The following is a 19,668-nucleotide window of genomic DNA, read 5'->3' as shown; positions in this document are numbered from 1 at the left end:
CATATGGCAAAAACATTCAAAAGGTTAAACATATGCTCTGAATGTACAATATATGTTTCACAAACTTAAGAGCATATGTTCTAATATGCTTTAGCCGAATGCAGTGATCTTTGAGACAAGTGTACCTTGAAGTGCACACATAAACCATTATTCTAAATTGAACATAATAAATAAACAAAAAAATTAAAATAAACATAAATCAATATATTAAAAGTCACAAGAGTGTTTGAGTGTGAGCAAAGCAAGAAATAAAGGAAGGAAGCATGGGGCCCATCATCCCAAATATTATATACCATTGGTGCAACCTGCTAACCAAATCTGTACACAAAACAGTGTGCCTTTATTTGCATGTAGCCAATGATATCTATCCAAGCTACTTTGACAGAGCTTTGTAGGCTGCAATAGCCTGTTCGACACGGACAAACGCATCTTTGATGTCGTCAGCCTGCAGCCCATGGGACTCATAGTGGTGGAGGTAGGCTTTCTGGGTGAACAGAGTCCACGCTGTCTCGACCAATGAGTCCAGCTGTGGCACACAGGCATCATTGTTGCTTGCCAGCAGCAGGACACGAATGGTACCCAGAAATTTATGGCGATGAAACCACACGTTCATGTCGTGGCCTGGCTCCACAAAAGGGGCACGATGGGGAAAGAGGTCAGTGAAATCAAGGCCTACCATCCCTTCGCCTCGTGCCACAGCCAGGGAAGCAATGCAGGTAGGTGGCTTTCCCTCAGCACGGATGCCTGCATTGATAAAAAGAAGAGAAAAAGGGGAACATAGTTGGCTAATACTTTGAAAGAGCCCGCCACAAAAAGCAGTGACCAGAAAAGCATTTTAAACTATTCAAAAGATAAGTTGTGCTATAAGCACACAGCAGAAAAGCAACCAATGTGTGAACATACATGAAACAGAACTAAATACACAAATATACAACACACAATGAATAGGATCATGCAATCATGCTTCATGAAAAATGAATGTCCCTTTCTAACAGAAACATGTTCTGGGCTGAGTGCTATCTTGAAAATAGTATGCATACAGCAGTCTCCAAGACAGTTACAAGGAGCAGCTGATCAGAACTAAATGATTGATTTGGAATCTACTGGATGCAATCATTGATGTTAGTGATTACTAAAAGTTACATTAACCAGAAGGTTACATTTAACTAGAAGGTACATTTAACCAAGTAGGCTGTCCTCAGCGATTTCCTTGTTCGATTTTTTTGAGAAATGTATCGAGTTGAATCACACTTCAAGCTGCATTGAAAATAAGAGAGTACTGAATTACGAAAACAATAAAAAACAGCTGCACTAAGATTGAGTTAAAATACATGTCAAAGAAATTGTTTAGTGCATAAAACATGATCAGTGACCTACTAGAAGCTATATACAAAAAGTTATGCAATATGTTCTCATTCTCAAACATTTTAGTAGTGTGTGCCATAGCTGGATGTTGCAGCTCAAAGCTCTTGCATGTATGGAACCATAGAAATGTTTTATTTTGGCTAACCTAGTGTATATCGATCACAGAATAAATGTATATCATAAAAGGTGCCTCCAAGGATTATTCTCAAATGTGCTACTTGTGTAAGCGATTAAAGCCATTGCTTTTGAGGGTGTGCAGAAAAGTTAGTTATATGGAGTTTTATGGCGCATAAGCAACTGTGGCTATCATGCGCCAACCGCAAGGTTAGACGATCAAGTGGCTACAGTAATGATGCTCAGATTTGGTTTAAAACATTAGCTCCCTTTAAAAATCCGTAAACAAGTGAAAAATCAACAAGTGCTTCTTGGCCTAAAAGCAATGCGGGATGAAATGGGATGTGTTCTTTGTAAAATACAGTAAAATATTTTTTCCTGTGCTCCTCGAGTTGTGAGCATGAGATTAAAATATGATTTACTGTTAGCTCATGTCCACACATTTCACATACAGGTTTGCCTTTTTTCGTTAGTAAGAAGTTATGTGTTATGTGCGTATGGCCTATGCGCAGACGACATAAAATTACCTGAATGAAACGTTTCTGATGTTCACATGATTGCCATTCTCCTAATATGGGCTTTATGGAGTGAAGCTTGTTCTTTGCTTCGCTTTCCTAATCAGCCTGCCATTTAGCTCGTAATTTCGTACGTACTAACTTCATTCCGTCTCTGTGTGGCATGTTGATTTGCTTTATTTGTAAATTTTTCGCACTTGCTGCGCATATATCTGCTCGTTCATTACCCTTTATCCCAACATGACTGGGTACCCAGAAGAATTTGATAGTATGTTTTCTTCTTGTGATATTTACTATGTTGTGTATAATGTTTCCTATCAGTGGTTGAACAGCATTTTTGGAGTTTATTGCACTGATGACGCTTAATGAATCTGTGTAGATGATGCTGTTTTTGATGTTCTTATCCAATATTTTCTCCACATCAACACAGACAGCGTAGCATTCGGCGGGTGTGCAGAAAAGCTTTCAGATGCGTATCAAATACGGCTCCCTGATGTGCAGCCTACACATCTGCACCATTTCAGGTTCTCTAGGCAAACATGCTGGACTAATAATTTCACACAGCATAGCACACTGTTTTGTCAGGCATAGCTCAGCACTAAAGCTTCTTTGGGACTACCTACGTTTACTCATAACTGAGATTGCTGTGCTGCTTCAAACCTGTTTTCTTGCAGGTGAATAATCTATTAGCAATATTACTTCATGTGGCAAGCAATTGTAATCTACTTTTTTGGCAGTTTCTCTTCACATTTCAGAGGAAGTGAAATCAAGAGTTGTAAAGAGCAAACAAAAAGTTATTTGAATAATGACTTGATTTCACATGCTAAACTGCATATCAGCAGTAGGTTGGATGGTTAGTGCATGAAAAAAATGTTGGTTTTTGTGTCCCTCCAATGACTGTGCAGAAGTAAATCTTTAATTTTGTTTTTCAAAGACATTTTGCAGTCTCTGCAAGACATGGTACTGCAGACTTGATAAGCAGGGTCTAAAAGCTTAGTGTACACTATTCAAAGGCAGAAGTTTTCCTCATGTATGAGAATATAATTAGGTTGAGATTTTATCCACATGTGTGCACACCATGCTTGATTGGAATAACATATACCATATGTGGCAAACGTTTACAATCCATTGTGCTTTTGAAATGCCTTGCATGTTGCGCTATAAATGTTTTGCAACTCATGGTATGTTGAGTGAAGCATTCCAATGAAAGATGCAAAATCAGCATCACTACTAGTTGCTTTAAAGGATGGGATGAATGATATACAACTTCAGATAAACAGTTTGCATGTCTTTTGTGCTCACAGTTCTTAACAAAAATTGGCAACGGTTTAAGTGTTGTACCTAGTGAGGTGAGCAAAAGCTCTAGTTAAGTAAGGGTTAACATATTTTTGCTTAAATAAACTTTATTGTTCAGCCATTTGTATACCTCAAATTTTCTTGGTTACCAAGGTTATTAAGTTTAGCATGCCATTTTATTAGTGCCTTGGCTCATTGAGCAATGTTGGCAGGTGATCGGATGCAGCCTCGTTTCTGCACTGAATCTTTCTATTACTCTGTCCAGCCTCCATGGCAACATGGGGCACGCCGGAGTGAGCACTGAAAGTAAGCACAGCTGCCCCGCTACTGCAAGTCACATGGTGAGTAGAGGAACAGTCACATGATAAGTTAGCAGCAAGAGCTGGCATGGGGGGGGGGGGGGGCAGCTGGCACAGATGTGGTGTGTCACGTGGTGTGATCTTAGGCCAACCTATCAGTTTAGAGGTCACAGCACAACATTCATAACCTCCAAAGATGCCTCTCAAAAAGAGCTTTCGCACTTAAAATTGTCAAGTCTTCAGAGATCTCCAGGCCTCTACAGGTTTCGATCAGAATATTCTCTCGTTACGTCATTATTGCATATCTTTCATAAGGTGCGACAGCTCATCAATGCCATGCCTACACAGTGCATAGGGAATGACAATGCAACAGTTCACTGACAACCAGCTAAGATGACAGCTTGCCCCTTCCTTTACCTTCATCAGTGACACTATTGCAGCGGTGCATCCTGCTCAGACCTCGTATCAGGCCTGGCCATGTAGAGCAGCTGAACGCATTTGATGTGGGGGCTTCTTGTGGCACCTGGAGCAAGCTAACCTGCTTGAGAGCACCATGGCATCCCAGCTGACAAGCCAAATCACCTGCATGTCATCAAAATCACGAATGTCAAAGGTTACCCAAGCTTCATAGCAAGCTGTAGATGCATAAAGTAAATTTGTTGTTCCCGAAACTCTCCACTACTCCACTATCTGAAAAGCCTTGGAGTCAAAACCGAACTGTCATGGGCTATCAGAAACCTGTTGTACTGAGCAAATAACAAAATGATTGGCCTGCTCTTATTGCTACTACTTCAAGGTCAAAGGTCGTGCACTCTGGTTTTGTCCAAAGCCTCTTAGTAGGTGCTTCCATAAGTGAACATTCATGTCGGCATTTAGTTATTATGGCTAACATATTCTGGTTGTATACTGTAGCTCACAGTTGCACTGCTGCTGAGGTTGGCTGCCAACAAAGATCATAGTGCTTGCTAACATAAAACTATGCCAATGGGTAGAAGACACAATGCATATGCAAAGAAGCAAACCTGACTGTGACTTCCTAGCATCAATACCGGTTCAAGTAAGAAAAATGAATACTTAAAATAGCTTTCTTTTGCAAAACTTACCAGTAAGGGTGGGCACTAGCTGCAAGAGCTATGAGATGAAAATTTATAGACTGATGCTAAGAGCTATCTTTTCTATGTATCCTTTACTTCCAGCCAGAAAACATGTGAACTTTTAGAAGCCTACCATATTAGAAAAATATTGCCCAGAGAATAAGTGATACAATATTGCCAAGCCATTCATATGAATAAATGTTTCAAAATGAGCACCTGTCCTTTTTGTTTCCTGTGTGCTTGGCTTGGGTTGTGCCTTTTTTACCAACAGTGAATTTTTGTAATACAGCCACGTGCTATACATACTGACCCTCAATAGTATTGAGCAACAGTATAAAACTGAAATTCTGAATTCTTTTTAGGGCACATTTCATGGCCACCATGACAGTTTTAAATTTTTTCTATTGAGTTGTTGGTCAATTACTATTCCAAATCTTCCATGCCTAAAAATACAAACCAAAATGGGTGTTCAGCCCCCCGCGAACATTTTGGCTTGGCTGCAGGAGGCAGGCTAACTGCCTTGCGGCCAGCACATTCATGTCAGCCATACAGGCATTGCGTATGGCCCACCGCTTGGTGACCACTTTGTGCAGGGCATCGTTGCTCAGCACCAGAAGGGCATCTGTAGAGCTTTGCAAGTGTGCTAGGGACAGCAGTGCATTGTAAGCTTGCACAGCCGCTTCCCCTGACTTGCACGGCCACACCACCTGCAAAAGGAAGATTCACGTGTATGCCTATTTCACTTTTTTTACTTGCTCACACACACACGCACACACACAAAGCGCTTGAGTTATAAACATCATCTGACTAGTTTCGACACATAAAAGTTCATTTCTGACAATTGCTTAAACCTTAAGTTGTGCATTAAGTTGGTGCAAAGAAGTGCATCTTAAAGGGGCAATGACAGGGTTATTAAATGTATTGTTGTGTTATGCTTCTGTGATTAATATACAGGTCGGTGATTCTACTCGCAAAGCTTTAATGCCTAGTGCACAGCGCATACTAAAAAAATGCGAAAGAAATCGGAATCGAAAACCTCCTCCAACCGAGAGCGACTGCCATTTCTAAATGCTCATGTGATGTCACAGTGGATACGCGGCAAAGCGTCGTCTGCAATGCAGGCAGGCTGCAGTATCAAACGACACATCTCTCTTTCTTTCGTGGACGATTGACACAGTGGTCATTCGCCATGCAGAAATGCTTGATGAAGATGTTACCGCACGAAAGCGATATAGAGTAAAGCATGATTTCTTTGGAATAAGGCGCAGTCGCAGTGGGCTTGTGCATGGTTAGGTTCATATCGACGCACTCATCTATCACATTACATGGACGATGCCAGCACGACCAACAGTTACCTGTCACTGTAGTGTGAGGTTTTCGACTCTGCGACACTGACGGAACTGATCAGCGGATGGTCCTTCGATCTGTTTTGGTCAGATCAGAGGACGAGCGAGAAGCTTGAATCTTCATGAGTGAACAGCCTGAACAGCTGTGCTTGTCTGTAGCTTAACCTTGTTAGAAAAAGGAAAACAAGAAGCCACACTTTTTATGTTCCCCCTTGGCAACAGCAATGAGCTTGGCCAAATATGTTAATTGGTGTCAAACTACCAGCCCGTTTCATGACGAGTAGGCCTAGCGCGAGTACATGGCCCACAACCAGCAATATCAATATAGGATGTTCATGAAAGGTCTCAATATCTAGTGTCATTTTTGTACACCCATGAGATGTTCATGCCTCCATTATTAAATGATCATATTTCAGTTGATATTCTCATGAAACTACCTTTGTGTGGTTGGGAAGATATCACAAAGTGTACACAACTTCGATGTTAGAATGTGACTTTCACTGAGCATGCATAATCACAAGATTTTATTGCGATACTGCGCCGGGTTTCGCCAGGTTTCGAGCGTCGCGTATCCCCGGCCGACGCCGTGTTTGACCTTGAACAGCAGCCGCTTCAGCCGAGCTCCGCCAGATGGCGGCACCGTCAGCACGCCGCGCACTGCAGCGGCGCCGCGGCTTCGGCCTCGCAACGCCATGCTTGACCCATGGCCTCCGAGATCACCTCCGCGCGCACGTTTCTCTAACACGCGCGCGAGGGTGATCTCAGAGGCCATGCTTGACCTTGAGCCGCAGCTGCGTCAACACAAACCGCGCCGTAAGGCAAGGGAGAAAGGGGCGAGTGCTCACTCCTGTCCTCACGCACTTCGCACTCCTGGCGTTCTCTAGATCGCACTCTCTCACCGCATGTGATGCGAGCAAGGTCCGATGTTGTATGTGCGTGTTGAAATCCAGGCACGTGCGCCAAAGTGGTGGTCGGAACGCACCACTCAGGGTCCAAGCGTTCTAGCTCTCCGAGTGCTTCCACCTCATCGGCTACTGATGAACACATGACTGCTCAGGAACGCCGCAATGTCACCAAGCGATGACAGCGCGCTGAAGAATCGCCGGAAGAACAGTCGTAACCACTGTGTCATGTGTTACTCTAGAGCCAAGTTATCGAACCACACAAGCTACGTCACCAGTGAACACACAAACGTAACCATGTGGCCATTGCTAACTCAATTTACCAGGCTTAGCCAGAGCTAATCCACTGCATTTTTTTATTTTAAATTAATTAAACACCTGTTTTGCTGGCACATCTAGATTGTGTTTCTTGCGGTTTGCCACAAATTCAGACAGCGCGCAGCAGCTAAACTTGAATGTTACCGTGCCGGTTTACTAAACTTTTTTCTTCAGCTGCTTTCCATTGGTAAAGATCATGAAAGTATTAGTGACAGGTATTGTTGGATACATGAATATATGGTATTGCAAAAATGCCACAAGATGCAGAATTTAAGTTGCCATAAGAAATTAAATAAGCGAAATATTCAGTAATTTATTTGCATTTTAATGCATTTTATTTTTTTCGCTGTGGTGTTGGATTGTTATGTGTAGCGTATTGGCCACGAGTCAAGCTTCCTGGTTTGCCGTGGTGCTGGAATTATTCGAAGAATGACGTATCCTCGATCGAAAACACAATCAACTGTGGGGCAACATGGTTCGCTGCCAAGGCTGTGGAAAAGCTTCGTCGTCCCTGGGCTGTGGGATGAAAATGTGGTGGTGGCAGCTCGTTTTTCGAAGAGAGGTAGGTGGAAAGGCAGAGAGTGTCTTGAAGACCCTGTTGAGGCTCATCTCCTTCCCTTCCCTGCCTCCACTGCACAGCCCAAAACCCAATACACGTGTAGTCCCCGCGAGTGAGAACCCAAGCATCCTTGGCCGACCATTTACGTGTGGCCGACGTTCGGAAAATGGTCGGCAGCCTACTTAGTCGGCTAGTAAACCACGGTAAGCGGTCGGCCCGGAGGTAGCCGCCAGCCATTTCGACAAGTAGTTCGCAGCGGGCTTTGGCCCAACTTTTTGGGCGGACTAAATGCCGGGCACGGCGCCAGGTTAGTGGCAAGAGTGCGGCAATGCGTCGGCCCGACTGTTGAGGCGGTACATTGAAAGAAAGTTATGAAGAGCACGACTGCTACCTTTTTTTTAAATTTGCCTGTTACTTGGCTTTGGTTTTTCGCGATGTTATGTAATTTGCGCTTAGTATGGAACAAAATGATACATGCTATTTAGTGTAAATGTTTTGTTACATTAATAATTGCTATTGTTTGTTTAACTTGTCGCTCACATTTTAGTGAACCTTATAGCTGTTAGTAAAATTATTTACCGAGTTCTGACAAACAGCAAGCCACAAGGTAACCGCGATTTCATGAATAGATCATGTCATTATACTGTTTGCTTATTACGAAGCGCAGCTGTAGGTGATGTAACATTAGTTATATTTTGGCGCACAAGCTCCCGTACACCCCATTTAGCCCGTATCACTCACTGAAATTCGTCCGCTATATGGCAGGGCACTTGAGTAGACGCAACTTCGCATTGTAAGGGAAGAGAAGGCTATTGTGTAAAATAAAAGAAGCGGACAGAAGAGAAAAAGCACACGGGGGCAGAAATTATGCGTAGGGCACTGGCAAGCCTTGGCCGCGGCGAACGCTCCGGCAGGCAAGCAAAGAGACAAATTCTAAAAACACTACTTCGCAGCAGGAGAAGAGAAATGCGTACACGGAGGGAGACCCGGACGAAACAAACCGACCTCGCGCTCGGACGTTTTGAAGGAAGGGCGGAAAAGAGGGGGGAAATGGTGGGAAGGGCGGGGCAACTGTGTCACCCCCGCAGCTCGAAAGTTGGTGGCGAGCGTTCCTGACTGGGCGAGAGAAGAGATGTGTACACGCCGACTTTGAAGAGAGCATGCAGTTTTGTGGTATTTGTATACTATTTTTGAAGGAGCTCTTTTCGAACAAAGTTGTCTTACGATCAAATACATGAAGAAAAAAAAACGAAGCAAAATGATTATTGTCCAGGTTATTAATCGCATACTTTTTTCTCAAAACAGTCTCGTAAAGCTAAGAGCCGCGAGAAAACGGGCCAGCGTCCTTGTCATTTGGTTTTGTTTCTTTGCGTGTGGCCCATTCATCCTCTTTTACGACCTGCCGGGGTGGGACGGGCGGCTCTTTTTTTTTTTTTTTTTTTTCGGAAGTCGGAGGGGCGCATTTTCGCAGCGAGCGGTCCGATTCTACAATGGACCGGAAACTACCCCCCTCTCCTCCCCCGCTTCTTGTCAACTGTTCTTGGAACACTCGGCAGCTTGTGCTCGTGGGTGCGTGCGTGCTTTCAAGTTCATTGCAGAAGTGTAGAGCGCGACCAAGAGACGATCTCGAGCGCGCGAGGACGCTGTACGTGCGAACGAAATATTGGAAATGTAAGCGCGATTTCCTAAGTTGCGCGTTGTTAGTTAAAATTACAAGACAGTCAACTTTCTTACCTTCAATAACTAGGCGCTGGACAACCAGACCTCTTTTTCATTCGCATTTATATATTGTCAGGACAAGTGACTGTAGTGGTTTTCAACCGCTGTATCCTTTCAGTAACTCCGCCAAGCCATCCTGAAGTAACGCGCTCCTCCGGCGCGTTTGGACACAAAAAATCGAAGATGCTCCGCTTTTTCTCTTTTTTTTTTCCTTTTTTCTTTTTGCTCAAATAATGGGAGTGTGGTTTCATAGGAACAAAAGAGTTGATTTTTATTTATTTTATTAGTATTTCGCTTTTGTTTTACAGATTGTTTTGAATTATGAATTCTATATTTTCTTGCTTTTTACTGTCCACTCCTGGTCCGCGAGAGACATATTTTCTCAACGCATCCTGCATACCAATATGAGTTTGAGACCCCTATGTTATACAGAGTGGTCGAAAATTAAGAATATTTATTGAGAGCTACACGAGGTACGCGCAATAAAAGAAGCTAATTGAAAAGAATTCTTTCCTGCAGCAGCTTCCGCAATTTCGGGTTTTTGTTGTGGCTTGCAGACTAATAATATGGAGAACTTTTAGTTTTAAGGCGTGAACATGTATCGGAAGTGATTAAAGCGAATTATCTGTCGTACGCACTAAGCCGGGAGATCGCTTGTAGAATAGCCCTGCATATGGAAGGAATGCTGCATAGGTCCAGAAACTTAAGACTTCTGCTTGAAAAGTACCGTGATAAGAGAGTAGAAACGATCATGACGTCATAGGCGTGAACTTCAACCATTTACATAGCAGGGAACCAAAGAAATCTTATTGATAAACATGGAAATAGCAAAGCACACTGGGACAGTAAATAATGTTTCAGTAAAACAGCAAACAGTACCGAACATATAAGGTAGCGCCAAGAAATATATAATGCAATGAGTGTCTGGTCACACGTTGTATATCAATAATGCGCAGCTGCAACAGGACTCCCTCGGGAGCTCTGACCACCTAACAAATTTCCAGACAGTCGATTGCTCGATCCTTTGTGCTCATACATATACGCATGAGCCGCAGGCTTGCGTCTTTCAAGACAAGAACCGAGTTCAAATCACTTCGATGTACAAGTGACCTTCCTGAGGTGGATGTGCCGCGTCAACAACCTCCGGATAAAGCTTTGCTCTCCAAGAACTAACAGCTGGCTATATCTAGGTGAGACGCACTTGCATGGGGAACAGTAGACAACGGGGTCACCGAAAGAATACGATCGACCGCGTTTCCCACGGACTTCACTACACGTTGTTCGAACGCTTCGCGCGGCCTTCCACTGTGCGACGAAAAAGCTCACGGCGCTAGGCAGCGGAATGTCCAAGCTGCGACGCAGTCCTTAAGGACACGTGTGTGAGACTCGACCTGACCAAAGTTGATACAGTGCGGATCAATATGCCAGCTGTAAAGCCTGTTTAATTTGGTGGGGATCGAATACGCCACACTCAGTGCGCCACCGAAAGTCTCTTACAGCATGCGGGAGATTGGGTGCAACAGGCGTCTCCCACTTCGCATACCTTTGGCACATATGTATAGGGGCGCAGAATAGCAGAGCGCTTCGCAGAGATTAGATACTGCTATGGCTATCCATGCTCCGTCTACAAACATCTCCTCTAACTATGCGAACACGTGCGCCTGTTTCCCCTGACGATGCACAACAAACATCTGCCTTCTACTTCCAAGCCAGTATAAAAGTTAAGGCCGCCCAACGTAACCTATGTGATCCACTAACTCGGATACCCAATAGCGCACAACAAAGGGCGTAATGAAGACAAGGCGGAACCCAAATAGGCGCCACCACCTAGCTATAGTGAAAATATAACCAAAGTACATTGACTTTTCAAGAGGAATACACAAGAAAACACGTGCTAAGCCATGCAGGGTTGTATCATTGGGAGGCTGGATCAATAAACAATCAAGGAACACAGATCTGGCAAAGTTGGCACCTGTGTGCACTAGGCTTTATCAGAAGTTTCGCGCATACGTTAATTAGCTATAACTTTATGATGAACAAGATGTCCGAGATTATTGAGTTAATAGTCTATCCCGACATCGGCACGAAGCCATCATGCACGTACGCACGCACGCACTTACGCACGTCTGCAGTCGCACAGAGTAAATTGTTCCACGACCTTACACAGTGGTACGATGGAATAGTTAATAATAATTGAAAGAAAGAAATAAAAATTAGGGGGACGCTCAAGCTTCCCCTTAACATTCGACGGGATACAACGCCTTCTCATTCTTCTCTCTATCTCTCTATTTCGGTGGACAACCGCAGTTAATAGTAAATTGGTTATAGGAAAGTAAAGGCGTAGCATCTGTCACAGATCCCGGTGGGAACCTGGACCGCATCTCCATATTTACTACCACATTCCGAATATTTCAGACAAAACTCGACGATACTCAAGCGAAAACCGGGTTAGCGAGGTGGCTTTTGGACCAAATGAGCTATATACATATATGCTGCACTTTCGATAGACAAAACTCGGGTATATTGCCGACATGAGGGTAAATGGAACAGCTTGGGACAAATATTTGCCCGCCTCAGTTAAAACACGGGGATTAGGAAAGCTTTATTCCTGATATATCAATATGCCGAGGCCGACTGTCTTTATCCAGAACACAAATGTGGTCCTGATAGTTTTCAAATAAAAATGAAAGGTACGCAAAGAGCCAATCACCCGTTCGATTCGCCTGTCGAACGTAACTTCCTGCGAACACAAGCATTGTGCAAGAAGTAACCTTTGGTTCTTTTGAGAAAATTCAAAGGGATTGCGTTTTGAGAATCCCGCGCAACATGACGAGGATCGATCGGCTCCTGCACCAGTGGCGGTCTACATTGTGTAAAATTCTTCAACGTCAGCCTCACACGCAGAAATATGGTATGAAATGCCAGAATATATATAAAGTTCCTCGAATCCCCTTTTCCCCAGCCGCGTACTCACTGCTGCTATAATATATCATTAAATAACATTGTGCATATCAATGTAAAGTTTCCTGCAATACAGCAGGTTTTCCCTCTACGTTCCATGAGGCAGTCGGCTTAGCAGGAGAAAAGTAGAAAATTCGTATCATTGAAACAGCTATTTTTATGCAACATTGAGTTATACCGCGTGCATGATATATATTGACACTATATCATTTGAGCCTGCTGATAGAATTATACATTGCGCAACAGAAGGTGAAATTAACTGTTATTTACACATATTTTGAAATAAAGCTTTAACCGCGCGCTAATTGAGCCGCGGCGGGTGTGGTACACACTGTAGTTGATCGCGAGTTGTCATGAACTTATGCTTGAATTTGTGAACTGGTAGGCGCTGATTGTCTGTTTTTAGCATACTTAGTATTAAGTGCCTAAGATTTGCGCGGTAACTGCTATGAACCTACGAATGTAATTGTCCTTTTTTATGGTTAAATGTTAACCTCTGAATTTAAACAACCTCATCATAAAGTTAACCTATAACATAACCCTAAGCAAACCCACGGTAAACCGAAGAGATCACGTGCCTTTAAGGTTTATATGTTAACCGTCAATTACTTTTGCCAGTGCCCTCGAAACCTATCAATACTAAACGCCCTTAAATTCGTTTCGCAGGCTCCGTGAGTTTACATTTCGTACGGGGTCAAAAAAAGAGGCGGTGAGCTTTTATGAGCTATCCGGATCCGGTGCACTTTGCCCTGCGACCTTCTACTGATTTTCATGCATCCCTAGAACAAATGGACAAAATATATTTTTGTCAGAAACTTGCAGCAGTTACTATGTGGTTCAATCGGTATTTACCAGCTTGAGCTGGCTTTAGTCGAGCTGCAGAAGCCGCATTATGATGGAAACCAAACGCGAAAACGGAAATGTGGTTTGCGATTAATATGACAGCCCGAAGGGCTCTAAATAACCCACGTACTGCTTTGGGAAGTATAAATCCGCATGGACTATGTAATCTCTGCAAAAGCACTCGTAATATACAGTGTTCTGCAAATTAACTGTCTTGGAAAATTTTCCAAGACGGTTCCGATAAAGTTGCTGAACACTATATACGTAGCTAGGTCTTGCTATTTTGGCTAAATGAAGCTGCAGTTGTTCTACTGCCCCACACTTGGTTTATGTGGAAGATATTCGGTTAAAAGAACATTACATACATTCACTCCAAGCCATATTTTTTTCATGCAAAGAACTACAGCCGCTGGTGTCAAGACGAGGGCTCTACAGAAGCCGTAGAAAAAAGAAAAGAAAAGAAAAGAAACTACCTCGACGCTTCTTGAACGACGAGGGAGGGGGGGGGGGGGGGCGTGAAGAAGAAAGAAAACTGCTTCTCGCTGCGCGGGACCCGCTGCCCCCCATCGGTCCATCTCTTCTCCCTGCGGCAAAGCGGAAAGAACCACGGGGAGGCGAAAGGCATCGAGGCACCCTACCGCGGGGGGCAACAGGAATGCCGAAGCAGAGAGAAATAGCGGCGAAAACAACAACAACAACAACAAAAAGAATTGCATGCACCGCACACAGGGAGATTCTCGCTGCTTTTGCAGATTCTCTCCCCCCCCCCCCCCCTCCTCCTCCCTTCTTGAGGTCACGTGTCCAAATGGCGGGAAAACACATCCCGCGCGAGCTAAGATGCGCGGCGCCACTCAGTCGACGGCCAGCCTCCGTGTGGGCGCGATGCCTACTGCCTAAATTTATCGTCCGCTTTTATTTCGCGCAAATTCAATCTGTCTCAACCTCCTGCAGCAGTCTGCGTTTGAAAAGAACAGCCCATATATGCAGCTGATGATTGCAGCCGCTCTGTACAGATTCTTCGTGCCGAAGTTCACCAAAACATGCGTAAGTACATAATCTTTCGGTCTTGATCAGAGGAGCTTTTTGGTAGATTCGATATTATACTGAACATAATAATGTATTGTTTTGGAGCATATGTTCGTCTTGTTATATACTCCTTGCACCTTTCTTCATGTATATATATATATATATATATATATATATATATATATATATATATATATATATATATATATATATATATATATATATATATATATATATATATATATATAGGCAGATCAATTAAGGGGAAATGAGGGTGCTCGTTATAATACATGAAGGAAAGAAGCCGACAGTCGGCGAGGCCAAAGAAAGCGCTGGGGATGGTACTTTATGTCTTTTTTTTTTTTAATGTTTACTTGGATAATAACAGAAATTAGTAGTGTAATCTGTTTAGGGGAAAGAGAATTAAACACAAAGTAGAAGAAAAAACAACGTGCCGATGGTGGGAGCCGAACCCACGGTGTGGGCGCTGATCGCGCAGGAAGACTTGCTGAGCCGTTTGGAAACAAGGCTGCGGCTGGCTGCGGTGGCAGAATTGGCTCATTTTGCTGCAGTCTGGGTCCTTGGGTATCTCCTGCCCCAAAATGCTCGCCTTTTAATATGGAGGGACACTCACTATACCGATCAGGTAAGTCCAATTAGCACATATTTTGTTCGATACGACAATATACTGCAACTGTTTCTGGAGCGCGTATATATATGCGCATCTTGTTACTACGTACATTTTTTTTTTATAATCGATGTGTGCGCATTTCGCTCTGATTGCGCAGGAAGACGTGCTGAGCCGACTTGGAAACGATGCTGTGGCGGTGGAATCAGCTCTTTTCGCTGCAGTCCGAGGTCCGGTCTCCTCTGCCCCAAAACGCCCGTCTTTCACTTCTTCATATCGAAGTGCATGCACTGACATGTATACCCATCAGGTAAGTCAAATTAGCGCTGATTTTCTTTTATACGATAATGTACTGCAACTAATTATGTATTGTTTTGAGACTTATGCGCATCTTGTTACTGTAAATGCATATTTTGTAATTGGTGTGCGCGCCTTGCGCTGATCGTGCAGGGAGGCGATATCAGCTGATCTGGAAACTGGCTTCGACAGTGGAAGTTCGTTTCGCCGAAGCCCGAAGTCCTTGGTCTCCTCTACACTAAAACGCTGGCCTTTCACTTCTTTATGGCGGTGCATATGCCGGACAGGTATTAGCGCTAATTTTGTTCGGAAAATTCGATTATCCGACTCACATCGATGGGACGCATGCAACCCAGTTAAATGTCAAATGCTATCACTGATATAAATATTGCAGCACCCCTCGCCATAGGAGCGATCAGAAGCTGTACAAGCATCATCGCTGCTGCCAAGCAAGTTCGTGCCAGGACTGAGTATAAGATTTATGCCGGTTTTTATTATTATTATTATTTGCTGCTGTAATGATGTCTATACGGGAAAATTGATGATTGAGTGATGCGGTATGCTGGCAAGGTAAGTGAGTCAGTGCGTTCATTTTGTAGATTTTGGAATTATATATGTGATGCACACAGATCTGAGCCGTTTCACATTGATTTTGCTCTGTGCGCTTGCTTTCTGGGCAATCAGTTGTATTTTCATCGTGCGGATTATTTCCTGGTGTTTACATGCTCATGAGGTGTTCAGCTAACTTGTTTCAAGCTTTAAAATTTTACAACGGGTTCTATAAGCTTCTAAGAGTTGGGCTGTCTAAATAGCCGTCTTGGCTGATGAGACAATTTTTAAAATAATGCTCGGTTAAATAACGAAAATACATCAGATGACTTATCGTTAAATATCCGGTCGCTTTTGCTGTAAAAGTTCCATCTAGTTTGAGAAAATTAAGCTGTATTCTACGGAATAAACTTATTGTAGGTTTCATGTAAATATCGCGGAAACTGTTTGTTCAGCCGCGCTGGAATCCCTCATACGCGCTCTATGACAAGCGCGGACACTTGGTTTTGCTAGAATTATTAAATTGCAGCATTAGCATGCAAGAACGTGCTTCGGGAGGATAAGGTTTGAGTGCGCTACAGTTGCAAATTGCAACATCATGACTCCAGCAAAACGAAGTGATCGCGCCTTTCTCGCGGATTCACGGATCCTGATTACCTATTGCGGCTTTGCGCTAATGCGTTTTCAGTAAGTCGAGTCCAGCGCATGAAGTCAAGCGCATAAAATATATTGATGTGATAGTGCAGTTGGTGGCAGTGAGCAGACATTATTTTTTCTACCTTTCCACCCTATATTTGCCTGCAATGTAAAAGTCTAGGCGAAAAAGGAAATATTTAATTAAAACACTTGTCTTCGTACAGCTGACCAAGATGGAACCTGCCGCAGATCCGACCAGTCGCAGACATCAAGTGATCGACAGGCTGCCAAAAGGAGACCAAGCTTCAAGCCCATCTTCCATATGTGGCACACGCGCAGTCATATATCCACGCTTATTAAAAAGCAAATCGAGAGCTTTTTCTGAACGCTGTTGACAAATAAATTTTTCACCAAATACTGCAGCTTTTGTTTCTTCATGGCATCAGAAAAGCTACTGCTTTTCTTGATGCATTTGTATGTGCTACCCCGTTATATATGCATGGGCCACGATATATTAAATGCATGGCATGATACCTGCACGAGGGGCGATGCCGGCCACTAACCGGCGTCGGGAAGCAACCGGCCGACGTACGGTCTTTCGTCAGCAAAATGCTTGGGCAGACGAGCGGCCGACCATTCAGTAACGCTGGCAGACGGCAGGCCCACGTGAGGCAGGTGGTCGGTCACGTCGGGCCAAAAGGTCGGGCCGTAGTCGATTGCCGAAAATCGGCCGACGTTAGGTCAGTGTCAATCCCCGACGCCGGCCCTCATTCGGGTGCCGAAGGTCGGCCGGCCACTTTTTGGTCGGCGAGAAAAGTCGGCCCTACCTTTTGCCACACACTTCTTTTTGCTTGGGAAGACAGCTCGTTGCTCGTGCACCGGAGAGGTGGAGGAGGACGCTGGAGAGACTCGCTGCCTACATTTGCAATGAAGTAGGGCATTCTTTGTGGCGAGCGAAAAATATTAAATGCTTTGCCTGCAAGCTTGTAGTATGATACATTTGTTATGAATGTGAATAATGCATTCTAACTGGGTGATGCGCTGTTATTTTCATGAGATCTTAGGCAACTCTGCCACAAAGTGCGGAGTACTATGTCTCTTTTATGCGAATACCTTTCATGGCATCCGCCATAGAGGATGGCATCCGTGGTGTTCGTCTCCTTCCCTTCCCTGCTTCCACTCTGCAGCCACCAAAACAAAATGCTCGTGTGGTCCCCGTGAGCGAGAAGACGCGGTCAATTTAAGTGCAATGCGGACCTGTGGTCAAGCGACGTCGTCGTATTCTGGGAACATCTGCTGATTGATCTTGGCCCTTCCGAGTATTGCAGCTCGTGCTTGGCAACATGGAAGAAATGGTGCTTGGTATAATTCTTTCAATGCCTGTGACTTTCCAATGCTAACTCTAACCCCCCCCCCCAGAAGCTGGAAGTGTCAATGTGCCTGGCATAACTCACCGAGTTGCTGGCAGTCGCAAAGCCCATGGCAGTCGCACATCCTCGTATGCACATCACGTGGCCACAGCTTCACTGACGAAGTTGACAGCAGCAGTAATTTCAACTTGTTCTGTGCATTGCCTGCTTTGTGCAGTATGTTCCTTCAAAGGTACGTACATTTCAGCATTAGAGCAAGACTTTTTCTGCTATGTCCAAAGTGAGAGCGAAGACATGGGCAGCACGCGCAGCTGCGAGGAATACTCGTGGCACGTTTTCTGCTCTTGGTGAACTCAACGAATGTGCGGAAATGCATGAACCAGAAATGGAAGTTGGAGAGCTAGTCCGGATTGACAGCTCGGTGCCCACCTCTGTCAGGTTTGACCTAGAGTTTATTCCCGCCGTGCAAGGATCACCGGTCTCATCGGAACCATTGGCTTTTCCTTTAAGGGTCGAGCCACTTTGCGCTCGTCCTATGCTTAGCAAATTTGCGAGTGACACTGCTGATATCGACATAAGTGCATTTGTGGGAGTGGATATTAGAAGAGAACATTATGCAGAGCATCGCCTAAGACTAAGAGCCTCTACAGTTTGGAGAATGCTTATGCCAAATCTTTTCTTCATTAAGTAGTTAAGGGAAGGCCAAGACTATGGTGAGGAGCAAGTTTAACATAATGCCCACTGTCTTCTGCATCTTGCAGATGATGCTCTATGCTATGGGGCTTTGAATGCGTTGTGCATATTGTTTTGAGAACCTTATGAGGGACATAAATGAAATACTACACAAACACGAAGACCCATTACTACAGCTGTGGAATAGAATTCAAGGAAACGAACTTTACAGCTATTCTCACAATAAGGCACTTTCTGTCTATGAGTTTGCGAAAAGGCATTGTTCTGGCCACTTATGCTTCCATACTGCTGCCTGCCAGAACACCAAATGGTAAAGGCACCTTGATTCACATTTGCTGTAGGAGAAGCTGGTAGCTGCTGTGCTGTTGGAGATGACATCATTCGCATTCTGCCCACCTTAGTCGACTGAAGAGTAGAATATTTTTGCAGGCGAGTTGGTTCATTGCAGATAAAAATGTAAACTGCTGGCAACCATTTTCTTCAAAAAGCTGGAATTTGTATAGGATCGTCAGTGGCATCTGTCCTCTCTGATACTTATTTGGCTGCGTTTTATAAGCGCGTCGATTAAAGATTGTCCAATCAACAGGATTTGCATGTTTTCCGATATGTGGACAATTACCTGGCGCTTCTCAAACTTTCCCCAGAAAATAGCCTGCATGATATTGTCACTAACATTCTAGGATTATTTTCATCATCGTCCTGGGGCTTAACCTTCACTCACGAGTTAGTGGCTGATAACAGTTTACAGTACCTTGATCTAAATCTTGAGATTACTTCGCAGCCCATTTGCTGGCCGTATAACCCAGAACAAAAAAGAACCCATTGCCATCTGGAAGTGCACACTCTAAGCTTGTAAAACGTGCCAATGTAACCTTAACCTGCCAATCTGCCCTCAAAAAAGCATGCAACCATAAAATGTAGTTAAGCTTCATCCAGCAAGTTCAACATTTTCGTTCCACAGGTTACTCAGCCCATATGATCAAAGCAGCATGTGAAAGCTTGTTGCAGAAACTGAAAGGGTGGAAAAAGAAGGAAGAGAATGTTAAGGAAAAACCATTGCAAGGGATGCCCTACATTCATCGTGTTTCCCACATGAAAAAAGTGGCGAACCAGTATGGTGTCAGGATGGTTTTCTCGG

At 44.0% G+C, this 19,668-nt stretch overlaps 1 protein-coding gene across 1 annotated transcript in view; it reads right to left on the bottom strand.

The window, feature by feature from the left end:
* Nucleotides 1–373: 373 nt before the first annotated feature.
* LOC146172586 (tubulin delta chain-like) overlaps nt 374–19,668 on the bottom strand; it is a 65,474-nt gene continuing 46,179 nt past the window's right edge. Inside the window, exons 4-6 of the mRNA XM_084585975.1 lie at nt 5,141–5,390; nt 4,007–4,171; nt 374–744 (exon numbers count right to left, since the gene is read on the bottom strand). Coding sequence (XP_084442101.1) covers nt 374–744; nt 4,007–4,171; nt 5,141–5,390 — 786 coding nt within the window. The remainder of the gene's footprint in view (nt 745–4,006; nt 4,172–5,140; nt 5,391–19,668) is intronic.

This window comes from Amblyomma maculatum, unplaced genomic scaffold (assembly GCF_055883805.1).
Source record: "Amblyomma maculatum isolate TAMU_Amacu unplaced genomic scaffold, ASM5588380v1 scaffold_13, whole genome shotgun sequence".
NCBI lineage: Eukaryota > Metazoa > Arthropoda > Arachnida > Ixodida > Ixodidae > Amblyomma > Amblyomma maculatum.
The sequence above is the reverse complement of the archived record's forward strand: the minus strand, read 5'-3'. Positions and strand labels throughout refer to the sequence as shown.